The sequence below is a fragment of the Paroedura picta genome, chromosome 5 (assembly GCF_049243985.1).
Source record: "Paroedura picta isolate Pp20150507F chromosome 5, Ppicta_v3.0, whole genome shotgun sequence".
Taxonomy (NCBI): Eukaryota; Metazoa; Chordata; class Lepidosauria; order Squamata; family Gekkonidae; genus Paroedura; species Paroedura picta.
The window spans coordinates 106,389,186-106,412,311 of NC_135373.1; the positions used below are offsets into that span (position 1 = coordinate 106,389,186).

At 42.5% G+C, this 23,126-nt stretch overlaps 1 protein-coding gene across 4 annotated transcripts in view; it reads right to left on the reverse strand.

Annotated features, from left to right (window-relative positions):
- The window catches only part of CHST11 (carbohydrate sulfotransferase 11), a 232,782-nt gene that overhangs the window by 103,897 nt on the left and 105,759 nt on the right, over nucleotides 1-23,126 (reverse strand). For all 4 annotated transcript variants that reach the window (XM_077339725.1, XM_077339726.1, XM_077339728.1 and 1 more), the window contains exon 2: nucleotides 9,975-10,060. In XM_077339725.1, the coding sequence (XP_077195840.1) occupies nucleotides 9,975-10,060 (86 nt within the window). The remainder of the gene's footprint in view (nucleotides 1-9,974; nucleotides 10,061-23,126) is intronic.

The window sequence follows — 23,126 nt, forward strand, 5'->3', positions numbered from 1 at the left end:
ATCTGTACAAACAGTAAACTCTGGCAGCTCATAATCTTAATCAGTCCATTCAAAGGCATTGATTGCTCATGCATAGAAGCCCATCAAGCATAAAGTGACAGAACAGAGAGTTAATAGAAACAGCCTAATGTACAATGTCAGCCCCTAGTTATTTAATCCTGCTTCTGGAATCAACCTGCAAAATTATAACAGTATATCTAATTACTGCCTGTTAGAGCAGCAGGCGTCCAACAGGAGAGGAATTAATTGATTTTACTCTAAGGGGTGTTCTACACAATTTTTTTAAAATTGTGCAGTGAACAGACAGTAGTGATTTACTTTTTGTAGGGAATTCAGATGCCTTTCGTCATGGATTGAGCAGGATTGGGGCAGGGAAATGGCACCTTGCCCCCATTCAAGGAGCAAAACCTTATTGTGGGTGCGTATGGGATTCCCTTTTGTTCCTCTCCCACAACCAGCTACCATGTGTAGAGGGGTTCTGGGAAGGACAGTTGTACCAGAATCACAGACTCCTTCTGTTTTCTGATATCCCCTGATAAAGAGCTGGCTATTTTATGAACCTCCAGGGGTGGGGTATGTGAGAGGTAAGGCTAGTCATTAATACATTTATGTGGTCTTGACTGAGAAACATTTCTATGTCTTTTTTAAAGAGAAAGCTATATAAACCTTTAGGAATTGAAGGCTCAAAACTGCAGCCAGCCACCTAGTGGTGGGGAGGAAGATACTACCTTCAGAATTAGGACTTTTACCTGCATATGTGAGTGAGGCTCATCTATATGATTAGCTATTGTAGCTTTAAAAAATAAATCAGTGACAGCTTGACTCTCACAACATATGTGGAATACATACCTGCTCAGGGGCTCCTTGACCCTTGGACCCCGTCCCCCTCTGTCAGACACACACATACACAAACCCCTTCCCTCCCCTTCCCCCTTCCCTCTCCCTTGCCTGACCTCTTCCCTGGTCCCTCCCCCTCCCACTCTCAGACACATACACAGAATCACAAAAACTCCTTCCCCTCCCATTCAGTCCCCACCTTCACCACCCTTACCTCTGGCTTACCCAACATCCTTCCCGGTCCCTTGCCCCTTCTTCAGAGACACACCAGGACTCCTTTCTCCCACCCACCCCCTTCCCCCCACCCAGACTCCAAAACCCTCCTCCCTCCCCCCACCCAGACTCCTTTCTCCTTCCCACCTCACCCCCTCCGGATCCCCTCCTCACCCCACCCAGACCCCCTCCCACTCCGAGAGGCCTTTCTCCCTCACATGTCACCCTATCCAGCAGACCCACTCCTCTCTCCCACCTCCTCCCTGCTCTTCCCCATACTCACCTTCCTGGAAGCCTTGGGCCGACAGGCCTCCATGCTGCAGCACAACCCCCAGGCCTCGGGAGGGGCCAGCACTGGGCCAACTGGCCTCCATGCTACCCCATGATAGCTAAGGCCTCAGGCGGGGCCAGTGCTGGGCCAACAGGCCTCTGTGCTGCCACTCAACCACCCAGGACTCTTCTTGCGCGCTCCCTGGGGTGGGACTACAAACGTCATGTTTGTCGTTATATCCATTTCAAGGGGCGCGCTAGAAAATGTGTTCCACATCAATAAGATGGAACCAAGCTACTGTTGGCCTCTACCCAGTATGGCCTGCCAGAATGCTAAAAACTGAAAAAGGGAAATCCTAACAGACAGAGAGGAAAAAAGGGAAAAATGCAAAGGGGGCCATGGAAGGATTTGCAGGACCACAAAGAGAGTAGTTACATCAACCCACATGATCAAATACATGATCAAATACTCTGTTCCTGTGGTCTGGACAACATAGGGACAGTGATCCATAGACAGAGCTGTTAGGCATAACTGTAGTTGTATTAACTTAGCAGTTTGGGATAAAAACCTGTAACTGCAAATGTTGCAAAGGTGTGATGTGAACAATACGCTGGAATTATATCATCTAATCACAGGCTTGCTCCACTATGAACAGAATATCTCTGAGTGTAGGGGAAAGTCTGCATGGCTTCATCGATTTAGGGTGCATCCCCATGCCATAACTGGATCAGCTTGTCTACCCAGAATGTTCCAGTAGTGAATGATAGCTATAGCAAAACAATAGGGCAATATACAATGACATTTAGGTACTGTTAGCAGGGTAAATAAGTCAAAGATATGCACACACTGTATTTTAGGCTAAAGGGGGAGAAAGATTTATTTACAAAACTCCAACAGGTACGGCCTTTGTGTGTGTCAGCAGCCTACTGCAGGTGGCTTACTGAATCCTTTTGTAATAGTACTAGTTTCTACAGACCTGCCTTCCCAATCATGTTCCCATCCATCCATTACATAACATGCTGCCAAGTGTGTGGACGGCTTCTATTGAAAAACAATTATGTTTTTAACTTGTGCTGGCTTTCTCCTCTCACAAACCATCACTAAATATTATTGTCGGGGAGTGACTGGCATGTTTATGTAAACCAGCCTCAAGGCCTGCAGAACCAGAAGATGATACTGTGGAAATTGGGGGCTGAAATGTTATTTTGGAGAACTGAACTGGTGATTCATAAGGTCACAACTCACAAGCACATCAGACACTGAGCTCATGATCTCCTCCAGCACCAGAGTCGCTTACTGAGGAGGCCCAGTACAGTCAACAAGCCACAGCAGGAAGAAATATCTATCACCAGTGAAAAATTATGCAAGCTTGTCTGGAATGTTATATAGTGATGCTGATCCATCATTGGATGACAGACAGCAGGGTTTTCAGCAGATGAGGACGATCAAGGGCTATGTGATTTTCAGCTGTCCAACTGCTTTCTTGTAACCACGTAGCAGGATGTGGTTAAATTCTTGTTGACGTACATAAATCTCTGGGCATCAGTCCTGAAGCAATAAAGCATTAAATGGTCTTAAGGTTTGACCTACAGGTCCCGGATCTATTTATCAGTTGTGTCTGATGGCTAGATGACCCCTTTAACAAACAGGAAGCTTTCCAGCAATTTAGCTCCTTAATGAGAGGGCAGCCAATTTTGAAAGCAGCTGGTAAGCAATCAGATGTGCCTGACAGATCGGTTTCTCAGTGGAACAGGCTTCCTCGGGAGGTGGCGGATTCTCCTCCTTGGAAGTTTTTAAGCAGAGGTTAGATAGTCGTCTGACAGAAATGCTGATTTTATGAACTTAGGCAGATTGTGAGTGGGTGGGCAGGAAGGGAGGTGCCAGGGTTCGTCTCTTGTGGCCCTTCCTTGCATACCCAGGAAATTGCTAATTGCTGCTGTGGGATGGTAGGTGAATTTCCTCCAGGCCAGGCTGGATTCTAGAGATTTTTGATGGGGGGAGGGGATTATTTGGGCATGGAATTGGGGTCATTGGAGATACCTTCCAACTCTATGATTCTATGTAAGAAACTGGGTCTGGAGGAAAAATGAAAGGAAAGCTAGACAATAAAGATGAGTAGCTACACTGCATAATAAATTCTGTAGTCCACCTCTGCTGATACATTGATCATGAACTGCGCACATGAAACCTTTTGGGTTGACCACTTTCTCTTATATCGTTTTATACTACTCACCTCATCCTAAGGATAAATTCCCAGATCTCCCTTCAGGCCCTTAAAAAATAGCACAGCAAGTAGGAATCAAACCTAACATTAAGGACTAATGGTTATCACTGAATGTATCGTCTGCAAATATCATACTGGGTTTTCAGCCCATGGAGATATTTGATAGGCAAAGATAGGCAACATGCAGTATTGCGCAATACAGTGAGATTGGCACAGTGCTCTTCCCATTGTCCAAAAGTATATAGTTTTACCATAGAGATTTGGCAGATTGCTAGAATATTGTGTGTTGTGTGACATTGCCACTGATTACATGGCCAGGAGTGGCATCACACCACCACCACAATGCTACCCCCCCCCCCATATTGCTTCATTTTTGTATAGTCTATAATATCCCGATATAAATATGCATGCTTCTCATGGTGTACTGTTTCTATTTCCTGTTTTGGGAGGAGGGAGCTCCAAAATAATGTTGCCTACCTGATGGGAAGTTGTGAATTAAATATTAAGAACCACCAGCAAAGATGCTGCTTGGCACAGATGCTGTGTACTATTTTATCTTAATTTTTTTCTTTAAAAAGAAATAAAGGACATGGGGGGGAACTTGAAATTCTGCTACTAAATAAAGTTAAGGGGGAGGCAAAAGGTATACAGACAAAAATATAGCAACACAGTTGAGGATGTTCACATAAGCTCCTGAAACCGGTTTCTGCAAATCTAAAAAGGGCTTAGGACTGATCCTGCGTTGAGCAGGGGGTTGGACTAGATGGCCTGTATGGCCCCTTCCAACTCTATGATTCTATGAAAAATATGTCTATATACACTTGCTGCCTATCTGCCATGGGTTCTAATACTGATAAAGTTCTAAGGTCCTTAATCTACTGATTTATTGGAATTGGGCTTTTATCTTTCCAAGATTGTAATATGACTCTTTTAGCATGAAGGGCACGAAGGATCCATTTCCAGTTAGCATCCCAAGAAATGGGAGATAGTTTAAAAGTAAATAAGCATCCTCTAGAACCAACGAACATTGATATTAGTAACAACTTCCCAGAAAAAAAAATTAATGGGCATGCCCTAAGCATATTCCTGACAATATGCTGACACCCAGGAACAAGCTTTCAGGAGGTGCAATGGGCTCCCATCCCACAGAGGCCTCAAATGTTTCAATCTTGAGTATCTGCGCATTAATACCAAAACTGCCCGGAGCCTTCGGGGAGGGTGGTATATAAATATGAATGAATAAATAAAAAAATTAATAAAAGTTCCCAGATTAAACTTGCAGTCCTATACATGAGTCTGACATTGCAACAACTCTGCAGGGACAAACTGCTAACTTTGGGAAGGTGGAAATACTGAAGGGTAGCAAGAGTTCAGCAGCCATGAACTTAACGAGTCTAGAAAGAATCACAGTAAAAAAAGAAAAAAACTACATACTTAAAAATGGACATCCTAAATTGTTATGCAAAGGAAGACTCCTTAGTACTTGATTAGGATTTTGCCAGCATCAGAGAACAGGATCAGGACCCCTTGGAGAGAAGAGCTGTAATTTTCTCTCCCGTTACCCTGCCAAATCTTGTCACTAATTGCTTATGATTCGGTGCTGTGTCCAACTGCAATGAAGGGATCAGTGACACCCACAGATGGGCTGAGGCCTCAAATATGTTGTTGGCAAATTTTGAACCTTGGTTGACTTAAGCTCTGCGGGCTGGTGGTAATTAACTTATTTTTAGACCAGCGTGTCCATTCAAGGCCACACAAATTACAAGGCTCGGCAGTATGTTGCTTTTCTAAGAATACACTTCGCAAATACAAGCCTGCCCATTTGGAAAATAAAATCCTAAGGTCTGAAAATACAACTCACAATAAACAAGGAGAAGGGGAGTCTCTTTCATCCAGTCATCCCTGATTTCTCTCCACCTCTGAAGATAAACCATCCTTCTTTCCGGTAGAAGGATGCTACAGAGCATTCCACCACATTTTCTTTTAAAGCCAGGTAAGTGTTCCCATGCCAAGTGTCTAAACAAGTAACCCAAACCACTAAATACATCTGTAGGGGCTTATAGACAGCAACAGATTGGCCAAGGATCCTTCTACACTGGGATTTTCCAACCCTGCCCTCCATGGAAAGCAGAAAGCCATTAAGCACAATTCCTGGGCTTTTTCACTTAAAAATCATAGAAAAGAAACTAAACCTATTTGAATTCACCTGGAAGACAAAATTACACAGTGGTAGCCACAATAGGGTTGCCAGCTTTGGGCTGTGAAATTCCTGGATTTGGTGGTAGAGCCTGGGGAGGGAAGGGCTTGGGGGGGGGAGACCTCACTGGGGTAAAATGCCATAGAGTTAGAGCTGTCAGCTCTGGGTTGAGAAATACCTGGATATTTGGGGGTGAATCCTAAGGAGGATGGAGTTTGGGAAGGGGAGACCAGCCAGGTATAATGCCTTAAAGTCCACCTTTCAAAGTGGCCATTTTATCCAAGGAAACCAATCTCGACCATCTGGAGATCCATTCTAACAGTGGGAGAGCTATAACATTCTACCATGGCTTAGAAGAGAAAGATAAAGTGAGGAGAAAGGAGAGTTCAGAGCCACAGGGAAGGGCCAGGAAAACTGGCTGCCAGGCCTGCATTTTGGCCCAGGTCTGATGGGGAGGGGGGAACGGGAGGAGCAGGAGTAGGCAGGTGAATACATCAGTGTTTGAGTATTCCCTCAACCAAACGAACTCCCTGTACTTTGGAAATTATTTGTCATGATTATTTGTCATGGACAAGGGTCTGTTTCTGTCAGCTTCCTTTTCAATGGAGCATTCAAACTTGTGTCCACATCCACCCTCCCATCTATGGCAGCACAGTCCAGGAAAATCTTCACCAGTGTCCAAATGATTGACTTTTCTTGCATTATAGATGTCATTCTTTATTAAGAATAATAATATCTGGCTCTGATGTATCATTTTGGGAGGGAAGGCCGCACGATACAGCCTGATCTTGTCAGATCTCAGAAGGTAAGCAGGGTTGGTCCTGAGAAGAGGGACCCTGTCCCTCCCCTCCCCCCCCCCCCAGGAAGATTCTGCTTTCCAACTGCCTTGAAAGACCATTGCTTGGGTTGCTATAAGTTAATTGCAACTTGATGGCCCTTTACATGTACACACAGCATTCTGACGTCTCCATTTCTCCCTCCAAAGAAACCCACATGAGCAAGGCAGGCAGCATTGGTGGTTATCATGTGTTCTTAGCCGGATTCCAAAGGCAGGGCTTCAGTGAAGCCCAGGTCATTAAAAGGCAAGACAACCAGTGCAGGAAATCAGTCGTATCCTGGTCTGCCTGACTGCAAAAGTCTTTCTCCTGTGTTCCCTCTGCCATCCCCTCAGTGAAAAAGGCAAGGGGAGAGATTCGTTTCTCTGCCACAGCTTCTCCGTTTCCAGCTCAGGGACGGCAGTAAGAGACACAATTTAGGAGAACAGGGATGGAAGGCAGACCACGTCTGAGAAAGGGGAGGATGTGCCCCTCTGGCCCTGAACACATTCTTCAACTAAGCACTGCTCATCACTGAAGGACAAAGCAGCGGCAAAAGAGACCTTAATTTTTGTCATCAGGCTTTCTTTGGAAGGTCTGCATTAAGCGACACGATTAAAAGCAACAATGGGAGCATTCAAGACAGTCGGCTGCCCTCACCTCACTTCACCTCTCCCCTCCACTCACTGTCCTCTTGCTATTTTCACTCCTTTGAGATGAACTGTGAATGTCAACAGTACCGCATCAACTGAGACACCGCCATGCCATGCCCTTCGTACATATACAAACGCTGTCCAAAAAAGCGACTGAGTGTTAAGCAGAACATCTCTCCTCCCTGCTGCCCCAACCCTTCGCCCTTCCTTTAAGGCATTATGAACAGAAGATGCCAGTGTGCTGAGGGAAATTCTTTATGCGTGAAAAACGTCAACTGCTTAGTTCAACAGTGGCTGGGAGAAATTCTGGACTTATTCAAACATTGACGCTGCTTGGCTTCCTCAAAGCGACAGACACGGAAGGAATTCTAATGCCGAATGCTTGGCCAAGACTTACCTCGGAAGGATAAGAAGGAAATTGTACTGCTCGCTGCTCGCAGGAGGACATGAAACCTTTCTGTTCATGCGGGTTACAAAGACTCTGGAATTAAGGACTCTTTAAGAATTTTGTACGTCTTTATCTTACTTCATGACCTTGGCGATGGGAACAGAAAAGTAGCAACCATGTACTGAATGTTTCTCAGCAAACCCCAGAGGCGATAAGTCAAAGAGGTTAGGGTTTTCTTTCTTTTTGCAGTAATTCCAGTCATTGAAATGCAGTCATTGAAATCCATTTCAAAGCTTTATTATTTCCCTTCTCGATAGGCTCGATAGTTTCTTCCTGTTCAAAGTTTTATACATGCATTCCAGCTAGCAATATGAATCCCAATTTGCTCAGGATAAAATGCTAATATTCGGGAATATTGGCCTCACATTCTCAAGTAAAACGACTGCCCATTTAGCACATTCATATTAGCATCAGATTGCATTAGAAATACATATCGAACACCCCAGGTTTTTGACATCCCCACATAACAACCAACACGTATCTGTCAACTGTCAACTGGTCCAGTATAAATTTGTTTTTAATCAGCAGGAACCCATTTTGCAAGGCTAACAGTGATTCTTTCCATAATCAAGTAGCATTTGAAACATTTAGTGCCTTGTTAAACCTAATGAGTGAAATTTATTATGAGTCACTTCCCTTAATAGCTGACAGAGTTTCACAAAACGTTATTCATCAAGGTGTAAATATATAATACGCAGCTGTTAAACCTTAATAAATATGCTTAATAGTTGGCTAGCGTTTTCCCCTCAATGGCAGCACTTCCTCTCCACAACTGACAGGAAATGTTGCCCCTGAGGTTTGGCAAATAAGGCTAACCTGTGGGAAACATACCTGCAAAATGGAGCCATGAAATGTTAATGCTTGAAATGCATGAGAAGAAGATGCAGTTCAAGAACAAGTCACAACACTTTTGGCAACTTCAAAATACATTGGCGTTCAAGCTGAGGTAAACTGGTCAAGGGAATCTGTTATCTTCTAAGTGCCTTTCCACATCACCCAAACAGAGGCTTTATTCATATACCAAACAGCAGTAACTTGAATAGAGTTACCTTACCTGTATTCTATCATCAGAAAAGAAAGATATCAAGAATTAGCATCTCCTCCTCCGTCGTTTGCCAACATTTCAAGCAAATCCCGAACATAATAGGTTTACAAGGGATCAGATAGCACTTGTCACACAGTAGTTATTGACTAAACTGTATAATAAGCAAATCACAGCAAATTGTTTAGAATCACTAAATGAGGGCAACAATCCAAGTACGATTAGTCAGTTTGGTTCATTTGGTCCATGAAAGGGCCGGGTACACCTTCTACCTCCTTTCCTGCCAGTCCTTTCTCACTAGCACTCTCATTGAACCAGCTACTTTATTCTTGAGGCAAAAGTGGCATGAACTGTGCGTGATGCTGGCAATATTCTCTGCCACATATATTTAATGTGCAGACTCAAACGTTCATCCCTAATGAGAGAGACAACTCCAGTTTCAAATGTTACAGGAAGAGACATTCACGGAGCATGTCAGTCATGCCTTCCCTGAAACATCTTGTTCCCTTTCAACAAAGTAAGAAAAACAAGCAGAAACCCCGGGGCTTGACACTTCTGTAAATACACATTTGAACAAGTCTGCCGATCACATGGTTAGGGCCAACTGCAACGTTCAGCCTATCTGAGGTAGCTCTCATACGGTGTTCTCAAAACGAAAAACCCAGGTTTTCTTTATCATGCCTATGTTTGATTATCTCCTCTATTTCCTTATTCAGTAAAGGGGGGAAAGAATATAAGATCAATGGTCCATCTGGTCCAGCATCATTTTCCCCTCGGAAAACCTACAAGTACACCATAGGAGCTAAAAACACCATTGTTGTTGCTCTTCCACAACTAGCATTCAAAGTACACTGCCGGTGAACATGGAAGTTTCCTTTAATCATAGTAATCACTGATGGACCTAGCCTCCATTAATTTGTCTTATATCAAAGTAATCTAAGTTCATGGCTATGCTATCTTGACGCAGTGACTTTGAGGCTTATGTATTGTGTGCTTTATGCCAATAAAGGTACTCTGATTCTGATTCTGTATTGTGTGAAGTACTTCCTTTCATCTGCCCTGAATCAACTGTCCAACAAATTCATCTCCCCCACCCCAGTTAAAACTCCCTAGGGCTCACAGCAAAGCCATTAACTTTTGCAAGACAAGTGTACAGTTTGTTTTAAAATTTGACTGCAGGATTGGAGGGGGCAAGTAGCCAGAAAAATAATGGAGTGACATGTGTGCGATGTTTTTAGACTCTAAAACTATCACTGCAACACCGGGACACTCACCTGGGTTGGATTGTACAGCTCCTGCAATGGGCTTCTTGACCCCTTCCGGCAACAGATGTCCATTCCGAATGGATTCCTACGTATTACTGATGGGGAAAAATGGAAAATCAGTGAACATTCTCACACTTTTAATTACGCAAAAGCATAAGTAAGGCGATGTAGCACACTTTTCAGGAAATGGCAATGGATTTCTTAAGCCTCTACTTTATATCCTACTTGAAATATTCAAGCAGAAGAGTGGATTTGAAGTATTTCGGTTTCAGACTACTAAAATATAATATTTTCCTGCTTAAATTCCTTTTCAATATGCTGCCCGAGCCACAAGCTATAATTTACACACACACGCACGCACACACGAAGGGGAAGGGATACAAACTGAATGACAACAGCTGAGTTGCTGTTCTAATAAATGCATTTTACTGCTTAAAAAAAACTCTTTAAATCAGTTTACGATCTTCAGATAGCTAAATTTTCCAAATAATTATCACTTCCATTCTACACTTAGGTGATTGAGGTTCAAGAGCCTGCGCTTTGATGCAAGGTTATGACTTTGATGCAAGCATCATTAAGAGGGCTTATAATAAACGGTTGCCCCCCCCAGGCGAAGGGAGGTTGTGGGCCTGTGGACATCATGCCGCCCCATGCTCTCAACGCCTCTAGTTGGGATGGGGAAGTAGATTGGGAGATCATCCACCATATTATGGGTTTTTAAGTCTTTTAATGGGGGTGTTTTAATGGGGTTTTAAGACCATGTTACCCGTCACAAGCCCATTGGGGAGTGGCGGGATGCAAATTGAATGAATGAATGAATGAATGAATGAATAAATAAATAAATAAATAAATAAATAAACATAGATATACTCTTTAAAGTCCACCACAGTAACTGGGCTCAGGAAAGTGTGTTCTGTTTAGGACTACACTATGAGTCTTTGAACATAACATTTCAATACCTAATTTCTGATATATGACACTGATCAGACCTCAGACCTGGAGCAAAGTGGGGTTGCCGGCTACCTGCTGGTGGTAGAAGACATCCCACCTTTAGCCATCGCCTCTTAGCTGAACACTGGGTAACAAATAACACTCTAAATGGGGGCCATGCAACTGGTATCCCTAGTGGGATGATGTAACTTCTCAGATTTTTATTTATATTTATTTATGTTTTAATTATGAGCCTCGTGTGGCGCAGAGTGGTAAGGCAGCAGACATGCAGTCTGAATCTCTGCCCATGAGGCTGGGAGTTCGATCCCAGCAGCCGGCTCAAGGTTGACAGCCTTCCATCCTTCCAAGGTTGGTAAAATGAGTACCCAGCTTGCTGGGGGGTAAACGGTAATGACTGGGGAAGGCACTGGCAAACCACCCCGTATTGAGTCTGCCATGAAAACGCTAGAGGGCGTCACCCCAAGGGTCAGACATGATTCGGTTATTGTACAGGGGATACCTTTACCTATGTTTTAATTTATACCCCGCCCTTCCCGACATAGGAATAAATGATAAAAGAATAAAATACAACAATTGTCATAAGAACCCCTTCAATTAATCCCCAGTAAAATACAAAAACAATCTAAGATAAGATTTCTTGAATGATTACTATACCAAACTCAAAAGCATCAAAAATTGTCTTTTACAGTGCTAAAGAGGTTTGGAGCTTTTTGTCTTACACATTCACATTTCCAAACACTGCACGCTCTCCTAACTTTGTTTATTCCCCTTAAACAACAAAAAGTCACAGACTACTTAAACAAATTGGAGGCATATATAATAGTTGACACATTCAATTGTATGCAAACTGCAAAAAACAAAATAAAACATAACCCTGTACAGGAGTGAGATAAAAACGTTTTTTTGTTTTTTTGCTTTCAAGACAAATAAAATCCCACCCCCACTTTAAAACTAAAACATGAAAAAGATAATTATATTCAGAAATAACATGTTGCTTTTCCCTTAGAGCAGAGAAAGATACCACAGCTTGGTATCTTGAATGGTTCCAGCAAACAAATATTTTAAATGCTTTGACTTTCCGTCAGAATTAAACGATTGGATATTACTGTGGGCTGTGATTTTAATTGCCTTCTGAGGATTTTTACTTAAAGCAGCCAGACAGAGTAATTGGTTTATTTTTGAGTGGTTAAACACCTGTAGATCAATTGTTATTTTTCTTGTAGGCACACACACAGAATGAATGGAAATGTTTCCCTACAAAGGAAAGGTCAGCTTCCAAGTGTGTAATAACTCAGAGCTTAGATGGTTCTCAAATGGATTTTGCATCATGTGATCTCTGCATGGAAAAACTGACAACTGAAGAACTTTCACTGTGAAGCAGGTGACAGGCAGAGATAGCTGATGAGCAGCAGGACTGAGAATCCACAAAGAAAAAATTGTCTAAAGCACAAGAACAACTGTATAATAAAGACAGGAAACAATAAAAACCTACAAAAGAAAGAACACAGTAAAAACATAGTAGATTCAGTCAGGACCAAATGAGAGAAGATACTCAGAGATGGGGGGCACTCAGACTGCAAGACTTAAAAAAAATGAGTTAAATTTAATTTGCAAAATTCAGGGGGAGAAGAAAAAAATTGCAGTGCCGTGAGAAAATACATATTTTTTGGCATCGGCAGATTTCTATGTAGACCTATAGAGAAAGGAAGGAGAAATGTTTTTTAAATAAATTATAGAAGAAGAAGAAGAAGAAGAAAAAGAAGAAGAAGAAGAAGAAGAAGAAGAAGAAGAAGAAGAAGAAGAAGAGTTGGCTCTTATGTGTAGCATTTCTCTACCTGAAGGAGTCTCAAAGTGGCTTACATTCACCTTCCCTTTCCTCTCCCCACAACAGACAACCTGTGAGGTAGGTGAGGCTGAGAGAGCCCTGATATTACCGCTCAGTCAGAACAGCTTTAGCCCAAGGTCACCCAGCTTGTTGCATGTGGGGGAGTGCGGAATCAAACCCAGTTCACCAGATTAGAAGTCCGCACTCCTAACCATGACGCCACACTCAAGGGAGTTCAAAAACAACCTTTGTTAAACAGCCAGGTCTTTTCTATGTATATAAAGTGATTAGCAGATTTCCCTGGGAAGGGCTTTTCACATACATGGTGCTATCACAGAAAAGGACCAATCACCCACCCCAGCTTTCCACATCTGAGATCCAGATGCCAGTCCAAAAAGTCAGGTAGGAGAACTTGGTGGAATTGTACACTGCTGAAGTCTCCGCTCCCCAAACTCCACCTCCCCATACACTTCCTCCAAATATCTAGGACTATATCCACACTGGGAACTTTCCTGTCATGACTCCCATGTGGGAGCACAAATCCAGGGCGGGTGAGGTGCACTGGGCCAAATGCTTCCCCATGCAGGAGCAGGAAAAGGAGAGGCAACCTGTCCCGGCTCAAACTCCAGCCTGCAGCTGGGCGTGGAGCTTCCACTGCAGAAATGGTCCAGGAGTTTTCCAAGACAGAAACCCTACACCCAATTGTAACTTGCAATGCAATCCTAAACAGAGTAACGCTTTCTGAGACTATTGACATTCACAGAGTAATTCTAATTAGGCCTGCACTGCTAGTCTAGTTATTATCAGAGTATAGTTGCCAACTCTAAATAGGGTACAGCCTGGGAAAGGCAGGGTGCGGCCTGGACATGAACAGCAGAACATAAGGCTCTAAAGTCCATGCAACAAAGCAGTCATTCTCTACCAAGATATCAACAATTTATTATACTTGTCTCGTTCCATGATTGCCTGCTCATATTCCAATTATTCGTTCATTATTAAAGAGCCAAAGATTATATAGGAAAACTTTTAATAAGAATAAATAAAAGCAGCCACCACAACTGTACTTCTTTAGGTACCAAGAAGCTTGTTCCTTAGCAACAGCAACATTTTTTATGCAGGACATTCCGGGCTGACTTACTTCTAAATGTAATACAGTACAGTAAACTTTAATTTTTGCTTATCATTATGACAAAATACTTTAATGACAGTTTTGGAAAAACAGCACAGCAGCTTTCAAAGTGATCTGTGGTCCCATTTGCCTGTTTTAAGAAATGTTTATTAGTCTTTGTATATAAGAAAGATTATTAGTTGTGTTGGGTAGACATGCTAACTCTAATCTGGAAGATTGCTATTATAAAAATGTAGGGCTTTGGTCCCCTTTATGTAATCTGCCATGAATCCCACCAAGGAGGAAGGCGAACTATAAGTGCCGTTGTTGTTGTTGTTGTTGTTGTTGTTGTTGTTAATGCTTCCTATCACCAACAATTAAAATAATTCCATGAAATGCCATCTTACATAGAGGCTAGAATAACCTCCACAAGAAACCGCATCTTTTTTGTTAGAAGAGATAGCTTCACTGCTGTTTCTTTGGCCCTGTCGTTTCATTTTTGTTAAGTGTATTGCTTTCTTTCCCTCACTGGCAGTCTTAAGCAAAGGTTGGATACACACTTTTCTTGGATGCTTTAGGATGCTTTGGGCTGATCCTGCGTTGAGCAGGGGGTTGGACTAGATGGCCTATATGGCCAGTTCCAACTCTATGATTCTATGATTCTTTTCATTGTTTTAAAATGTCATGCTTTGTGAATATTCTAGCAACACTGTCAGAATTATTTTTTTTCTTAAATAATTAAAAAATGATAATTTAAATAGTTTTCAAAATGAATATGAGCCAACACTTTACCACTAGCCTGCATGTGTACTCAAACTAGGGTTGCTAGGCATGATATGGGGGTACGGGAGGTACTGGCACACAGTGGCCACATGTCACTTCTGGAGGAATCACTGCAAACTCTATGGTAAAATTACAGACTTTCTGACAATTACTAGACAGGGCTAAAATCATTCCCAGGGCTTTCTGGAACTGATGCTATGCCATGATCTTTTTTTAAAGATTATTTTTGACCTGCCAGCTGAAGGAACAGTAGCTAGAAACTAATGTTTGGGCAGAATACATCCTTAAATAATTAAATAACATCTCTGTTTTCCCATCCCTCGTGGGAAAACGGGAACTGTAGCTCAAACATTAATTTTTTTATACAAGGAGCAGCGCCGACCAGTCAAGGCTTGAACAAGAAATATCCCTATGTGACAGCCAACCACCAGCCTTCATCATCTTTTTATGACTCTTTTCCAGCACATTTCCCACCTTCATCTACCACCTTGTTCTTTCACTCACAGCCTGCCATCCTATGTGAAGGGGGGGAACGGTCAATATTTAAAGGATAGAGGGACTTAGCCCTCCAACTCCTAACATGCAAACTAGTCTTGTCCAAGAATGGCAAGCAGAAGAAAAGGGCTTCACCAATGCAAAGTCCAGGAAGAAAAGAAAAAATAGACATACATTGGGAAAATACACATTTTATTTGTATCAGCAGATGTCTTTGCAGATCTACAACTAATAAAACATATGTTTTCCCACTGCACCTCTGTTTGTTCATTTCTTCCAAGTATAATTGACAACCAGAAGCCTACAGAAATTCAGCTCAGAATGGCAATCATAAAGGACATTCAATGCCAGCTCTTCCAGAAGGATAGCTAAATATAAGCTCTGTGTTTGACAAAAAAACTTTGGCATCTTATATATAGTCAGATACCAAGAAGAAGAAGAAACTGTTATTTCCACTAACGTAAGTACAGAAACAATAGTTTGATGTATGGATTCCCAAGTTCTTACATTCCTTTTGTTTCCACTGAAACAACAGCATAGAAATATTCACATTTCTCTGAGTTCTGTGTAAACTAGGGTTGTCAGGTCCCTCTTGGCAACAACTAGGGGGAACTTACCAGGAGAAAGAGGAAGGTCCAGTCTATGTTCCTGGTGCTACACACAAAGTGACATCATCAAACTGCACCATCGCTATGACACTCTAGTACTTGGACAAAAACTCTATAGTAAAAAGGGTTTTGACCATAGGCTTTTGCCCAGATACCAGAGCACTACCACAATATTACTGGTGGGATGATGTCACTTCCTGTGCGATACTGGTGACATGGCCTGGGCTTTTTTGGTAAGTCTGGGAGAATTTTGGTAAGTCCCCAACCAGCCGGCTGATAGGCAGCTGGGGGCAGGGCCTGATGGTAGGTCCCCACTGAGGGGCCTGGAAATCCTAGTGTAAACAGCACCATCACCACCACTACTAGTAGAAAGAGTGGAAGTAGTAGTAGTAGTAATAGTAATAGTAGTAGTAGTAGTAGTAGTAGTTCTGCTGAGGAATGAGGGGCAAGAGTCAAGGTCTTGGACCCAACAATATTAAGGCTTAGATGTTGTTCCAGCAAAGGCTGAAGGTGAACTGAGAGATTGATATTCCTGCAAAAGAGGAGGGGATGCAAGCACTGTTGTTTCAAGAGCAGGCTACTAGTTTTTAAATGGTGTGGCCTGTTTATGGTGGTGAGTATTCCAGTGTGGTTGGGATGGTTTAGGGCTTTGTAAGCATTGAGGGGTAACTTGGGGATAGAACTCAAGTTTGGCAGAGGAAGCTGGGTAAAAGGGACCCTAAAGTCCAAGCCCGAGGGCAGGGCTATGTCCCACCGCCCTTATTTATGGATCGGTTTATATACTGTCCCCCATGGACTCGCCATCTTGGGGCGATGAACAACAATTTGAACTTACATTGTCAATATGTCATGCCTCTGCTGCCACCTCCCATCTCCAAGGAGTTGCCACAAGAACCAGGGTTTGCTGCTGAGCCAGCTCTGGCAGAAGAGAGAGGGGCCTCTGACTGTGCAGTGGGGGAAAACAGCAGAAATCAGCCAGGCTCTTCCCAAGGTGCATCTTTGGAGCAGCTGCAAATGCACTCCAGCCCTGGCAGCTCACCTGAAAGACGCAGAGGGTGCAGAAGAGTGGTATTTGCTGAACGCTGAAGGAGCCAAAGACTGCAAGCATGCTGTCAAAGTAGATGGGGCCCAGCTGGGATAGCTCTTGGGGAGGATGAGTGAGTCTCCCCCAGGTGCAGCCAATTAGCTGGGCTGCTTTTAGGCAAGACAGCAGCAGCTCTTTGGCATGGGTGCAATCTATACAGAAACCCTACTGTCTGGCTTGGATTCCTTGGCTCTGTGAACTCCTGACCTCCTGTGACTCCTATTGGCTTCCCTAACTTCTGGCAAATGGCTTTTGGCTATGCACCTGGTAACTGGACTGGCTTTGTTGACTATTGCTTATCTGGACTCTGACCTTGGCTTTCCCTCCACTACTCTTTGACTCACCCTTAACTCTGCTTGCTTTGATACCTAATGACTCAGACTGGACTTTGACTTTGCTCTGATGTGGACTTTGGCTAGGCTTTGCAGTCCAGGCACCTCCTGCACAGCTGCCACTGGGAGTGGCCAGATAGGGCAGCATACCATAAAACAGTAAAAATTACATTAATAATAAAACAACAAGCAGTAAATTAAAACCAGCTGTCAACAGCAGCAATTTATTATTTGCAATGATGTGTGCTAGCACAGATGTCAAATAGGAGGTAAGAGTTGGTGGTGGAGGAATGGGAGGGAGGCCTGGTTGTTTGTTGTAATATGGTTTCCTAACTGGCCTCAACCGTAAGCCAAGTAGAAGAGCTCCATCTTGCAGATCCTGTGGAACTTGGCAAGTTCCATCAGGGCCAAGATCTCTCTTGGGAGCTCATTCCACCAGGCAGGGCTGAAAAGGCCTGGTTTAGACCTGGCGTATTTCTTGTACATCAAAGGGGATACCTCCTTTTCTAAGTGTTCAGTCTTTCTGCCTTGTAAGGAGGAATCCACGAAACGACTTGTATTTTATTCTTCCTCCATCATCTTTTATTTAGAGTATTTATATGGTCCTAATTACTCCTGGTTTCTATGGTAAACATAAAGCAAGTGCCAGAGATTTGCGTAAATTGTGCCTCACTTTTCTAAGCATACGTTAAATATTTAATTTCATTATACCGATGCAAAGCACTTGCAACAAAACACGCTTGTATCTCGTTGCTTGGAATGGACACTCATAATTCATTTGCTCGTTAAATCAGTGCTGAAAATACACATTTGTGCTTTGTTTCGGGAAAGATGCAAGTCCAGCAACATTAAGAACATGGGAGAATTTTTTTTCTCCAATTGTGCCTGAAACATTATCATAAATAAACATCCCATGATAACCGAGGGTGAAATCCATTAAGTCAATAGTACTCTAAGCAGTGATTATAGGAGAGTAGTTCCAAACAGGCACTTGCTACATTCATATCCTATGCAGCAATAAATCATGTTCTTAGGGAACAAGCTTGGGAAGTTTTCAACTTTGTGTGGTCTCCCTCCCTCCTCCTTTTGCATGTGGCCCTGGAACTGAAGAATCCCCATTTTCAATAAATCAGTCTGGTACTATGGTTTGTTGGGAATGAGAAGCCTTTGTTGCCAAGGGGAGGGTGAAAGAAGAGAAACACAAATCCAAAGACTTCCAAAGCTTGTTCCAGAACATCGTTGCTTATCATTGCATGGGAAGGCTTTCCAAAGATCACTCTCATAATGAAAAAGCATTGTTGGCCATTATGTCTCAACACAACCAGTGCATTTAAAGACTAATGTGCTCAGAGGCCATCTGTAAAGACTTCGAGCCAAGAAAGGTAGAAGAGGGATCCTGTTCTTAACACTATGACAATAACTTGTTTGAGGAAGCATCTACTGGTTTCTTGTCTGCTGCCCTGTAGCGCCACCAGAGTTCTTGGCCAGAGGAGGGTGTTTCAGCTGCCATCACAAAATCAAATGACACAAGGGACCAGCAGGACTGTGCTTCCTCCTTTGTTTTCTTGGATTGCCCCTCTCTATAGGACAATGCATTGACCATCACCCCTGATATCTAGCTTTCGTCCACAGAGTGTTTCCACACAATTTATTTAACCATAGAATTCTATGGCTAGCCAGGCTTTGTGGTCTCATTGTTGTTGTTGTTGATGATGTTGTTGTTGTTGGGTCGTGTCTGACCCATTGCAACCCCATGGACAATGATCCTCCAGGACTTCCTGTCCTCTAGCATTCCCCAGAATCCATTTAAGTTCGCACCTACTGCTTCAGTGATTCCATCCAGCCACCCCATTCTCTGTCATCCCCTTCTTCTTTTGACCTCAATTGCTCCCAGCATTAGGCTCTTCTCCAGGGAGTCCTTCCTTCTCATGAGGTGGCCAAAGTTTTTGAATTTCATCTTCAGGATCTGGCCTTCTAAGGAGCAGGCAGGGCTGAACTCCTCTAGGACTGATCGGTTTGTTCGTCTTGCAGTCCAAGGGACTCGCAAGAGTCTTCTCCAGCACCAGAGTTCAAAAGCCTCAATTCATTGACGCTCGGCCTTCCTTATGGTCCAACTTTCACAGCCATACATTGCAACTGGGAATACCATAGCCTTGACTAGACGCACTTTAGTTGGCAGGGTGATGTCTCTTCTTTTTAGGATGCTGTCTAGATTTGCCGTAGCTTTCCTCCCCAGGAGCAAGCATCTTTTAATTTCTTTGCTGCAGTCCCCATCTGCAGTGACCTTGGAGCCCAGGAAAATAAAAATCTGTCACTATCTCCATTTCTTCCCCATCTATTTGCCAGGAATTGAGAGGGCCGGATGCCATGATCTTTGTTATCTTGATGTTGAGTTTCTTTTTTTTTTTTAATAATGATTTTTTTTATTTTCATAAAGATAGAAATATAATCATCATTTGAGAATATACAACCCCACATTGACTCCACAGTGATATAAACTTTTGCCCAAAACTCTAAGAGCCATGAGTCTAAGAGCCATCCACATTTCCACTACATTAAAAAAAAAAAAGGCCTGTTTAGATATACAAAAGAAAAGTTATTATTAACCAACTTACTTGAGAGATCGTAGACCTCACATTAACTGCTTGATACAATCTAAGAGCTATCCTAGCAGATATTTCTAGGTTTGAGTTAGATGCTTAACATTAAACATTTCTTATAGCACAGTATAAGTTTTGGCCCTGTATCAATACCCTGATGAAGGGAGAGGAAAGTAGGGCTTTGCCTTAAAGATGTACAAAGAAAAAAAATTACAAAAGGATTTCATAATTTCTCCTTATCCTTAATACAGATACATCTACAAACCATTTATACTTGACCCATTCTAAGAGCCATCCTGACAGGTATAAGTTGAGAGCTTTGCATTTTCTACAGATCAATATGAGCTTTGGCCCTATAACAATAAACCAATAAAAAAAATAATAAGAGGGGAAAGCCCCATTTTATATTTCCAACGCTAATGATTATATTACCTATATGCCTACTAAGAAAAAGAAACAAGAGAGAAAAAAGGCACTGCTTCCCCTTTTTCATAAAAAAAAATGTTAATACAGAGAATAATAAGATTTCCAGGTTTAGATTAAATGCTTAACATTAAACATAGAACAATATAAGCTTTCAGTCTTCTATAGCTTCTCCTTATCCTTGGTTCTGATACATCTACAAAACAATTTATGCTTGACCCATTCTAAGAACCATCCTGACAGATATATTTTCAGATTTAGGTTGAAAGCTTAACATTAAACATTTTCTACAAGTCAGTGTAGGCTTTAGTCCTAGGACAATTCACTAATAGAAGAAAGAAAAAATAAGGGGGGAGAACCCCATTTTACATTTTCAGCACTAATGATTATATTACCTATATGCCTATAAAAGAAAAGAGACAAAAAAAAACAAGAGAGAAAGAGACACTGCTTCCCCTTTTTCATAAAAATGGAAATATAGAATACAGTATAACATTAAACATAAAACAATATGAGCTTTCGGTCTTCTTAAGGGGGTCTCATCTCGAGGCTTGCTACATCTTGTCGTTCCCGTAAAATTATATTCTGTCCCATTGGCCTTTGGCGTAGAAAGTGCAGTTGTACTCTTTCCCGCAGAATATGCATCGATAAATCTTGAGGCCGTTGCACCTCCTGGACTCCAGTATCAATACAATTTTTTCCCCAGAGAGATCTTTTAAATCGGTTACTTTCACTGCAGATCCATATTTCTTTTGATTGATTTTTGTACACTGTTGCTTTGAGATGGCTGTATGTCTTTTTAAAAAGGGTGTCCTTATCTGGGCTGCAGAACTCCGGCATCCCATTTTCCGTCTCCAGAATTTCAGATTTCTCTTCTACTGTTGGTTTTCCACCTTGTTTAGAGCTGTCATCAGCCGCTGTTATTGATCCATTATTCCTGTTAAAGACGTCTTCCTTGGCATCTTGGATCTCCTTGAAGATATGAATTTCAGATTTCTCTTCTGCTGTTGGTTTTCCACCTTGTTTAAAGCTGCCATCAGTCACTGTTATTGATCCATCATTCCTATTGAAGACTTCTTCCTTGCCATCTTGGATCTCCTTGGAGATATTTTTGATCAATCCATCTAAAAATACTTTGTAATCTTGGGTTTGTATCTCTATTAGATGAGCCAATCTTTTTAACATAGACATGATTTTGACTTTAAAAGAGACCGGCCCCAAACAATTTTACAAGTGGCCAGTAGAGGGCCTCTGTTTTATCCTCTAATGTTCCGGCACAGGCATGTGACATATTGAAGCCAGTTAAGGCAGGGATTCTCGTACTGGCACAAAGTTCTCGTGAGATTTTCCCATTCACTGCTCTTATCTCTTATCTCTTATCTCCGAAAACCATAACAATTACAATAAGAGCTTTTGCCAATTAATTCGAGTTGATTTGAGTCCTTCTTCTGCTTAGTTAGGAGAATTAGCCTGCCTCTTAACGAGGTGGCTTCGGGCAGAGCAGAGTAAGAGGAGGGGGGAAACAAAGGGCTTTGATGCAGGAAGAGAGACGGAGAAAAAAAAAAGCGAGAGATACTTGCAGTAAATGATGTTTTGGAACTCAGCCGAAGTCCTCCCCTCAGTTCAAAGCGTTCATTTGTGGTAAATCATCATGTAGGGTTGAAGCAGATACTTTAAGATTAAAGAAAGAAAAGAAAGTCCGAGGTAGAAAATGGCAGTCGTCCTCTGGACCTGGAACGCTGACAGCCTATAATCCAGGGAGATATACTCCCTAAAGGATTGGAGACGGCCCCAAGAACTTCCTGGGTAGAAAGGTGAGGTGGGGTTTGCGTACCCCTCCTCTTTTCTGCCAATTGCTTGCACAATTGACCCCTGTCAGGCTTCAGAGATAGCAGAGCAGATACCCTGCCACCCTCTCAGGACGACATCTTTAGCCACACCCCTTGATGTTGAGTTTCAAGTCAACTTTTGCACTCTCCTCCTTCACCCGCATCAACAGGCTCTTTAGTTCCTCTTCACTTTCTGCCATTAGCTCTTTAGTTCCTCTTTGCCTTCTTCCATTATTGGTCTCTTACATTTAGTCTAAGCCTTAAGTTTCTTTATTTGATCTCTTTCTGGAAGCTGCACTTCTCAGAATATACGATGAAATTTCTTTCTAGCTGGTCGCACTACTTTGTTTTCATTTGATCAGCCTTGCTGTTGTTTTAGAAAGATTGAGTGCCTTCTTACGCATTGAAAAAGAAGAAATGCCCTGTGCTTCTCCTCTTGTCTTGAAGCAGGAAATATCTTCTCACTGGGCTATAGGTGAATAGGCAAGCAACCCATTGTAGCAGGTATATGTAGGCCTCAGCATGCCAGAGCATTTTCTTCAGTGCTCATGGCCAGTTATCTTTCCACACCACCCATGCACACTTTTGAAGCACTGATAGCACCACAGGGACTGGCGGCATGGGGCAAGGAGACATCATGTCTTATGCCCATTATTGCCTCCCAGGTCCATGCTACCACCACTTGGGTCCAAGGTATGGAATCAAGGCAATGAGAGTATTGCTGTAGCATGCCTTGGCCTGCACAGTTTCTGGCCAGGTATTACCCCTTTCCCCAAAACACACATTTTTGCTTGCTAGCAGATCACTATCTTCACAGGTAGATTTTGTTTAGGACATTCAGGCCTAAAAGATTGCCTCCATCAATACAGCTGAGATGCACTCAGACACACACAAACACACTTAGGTATCCAAGTATCAGGAAAGTGTGCCTATCCTTTCAATTCCATTTCATTTAAAACCAGGAGGGAGACTGTAATTAAATATTCCGGCCCTCCCTACGTCCGAGCAGATTGGACTGAGAATGTTGGAATCGTTGCCCGGAGGCTGCGTTACTTTACAAGCCAAACAGATTAACAACTTCGGTCAACTGTTCTCAATTACACCGCAGCCAAACTAACTGTTG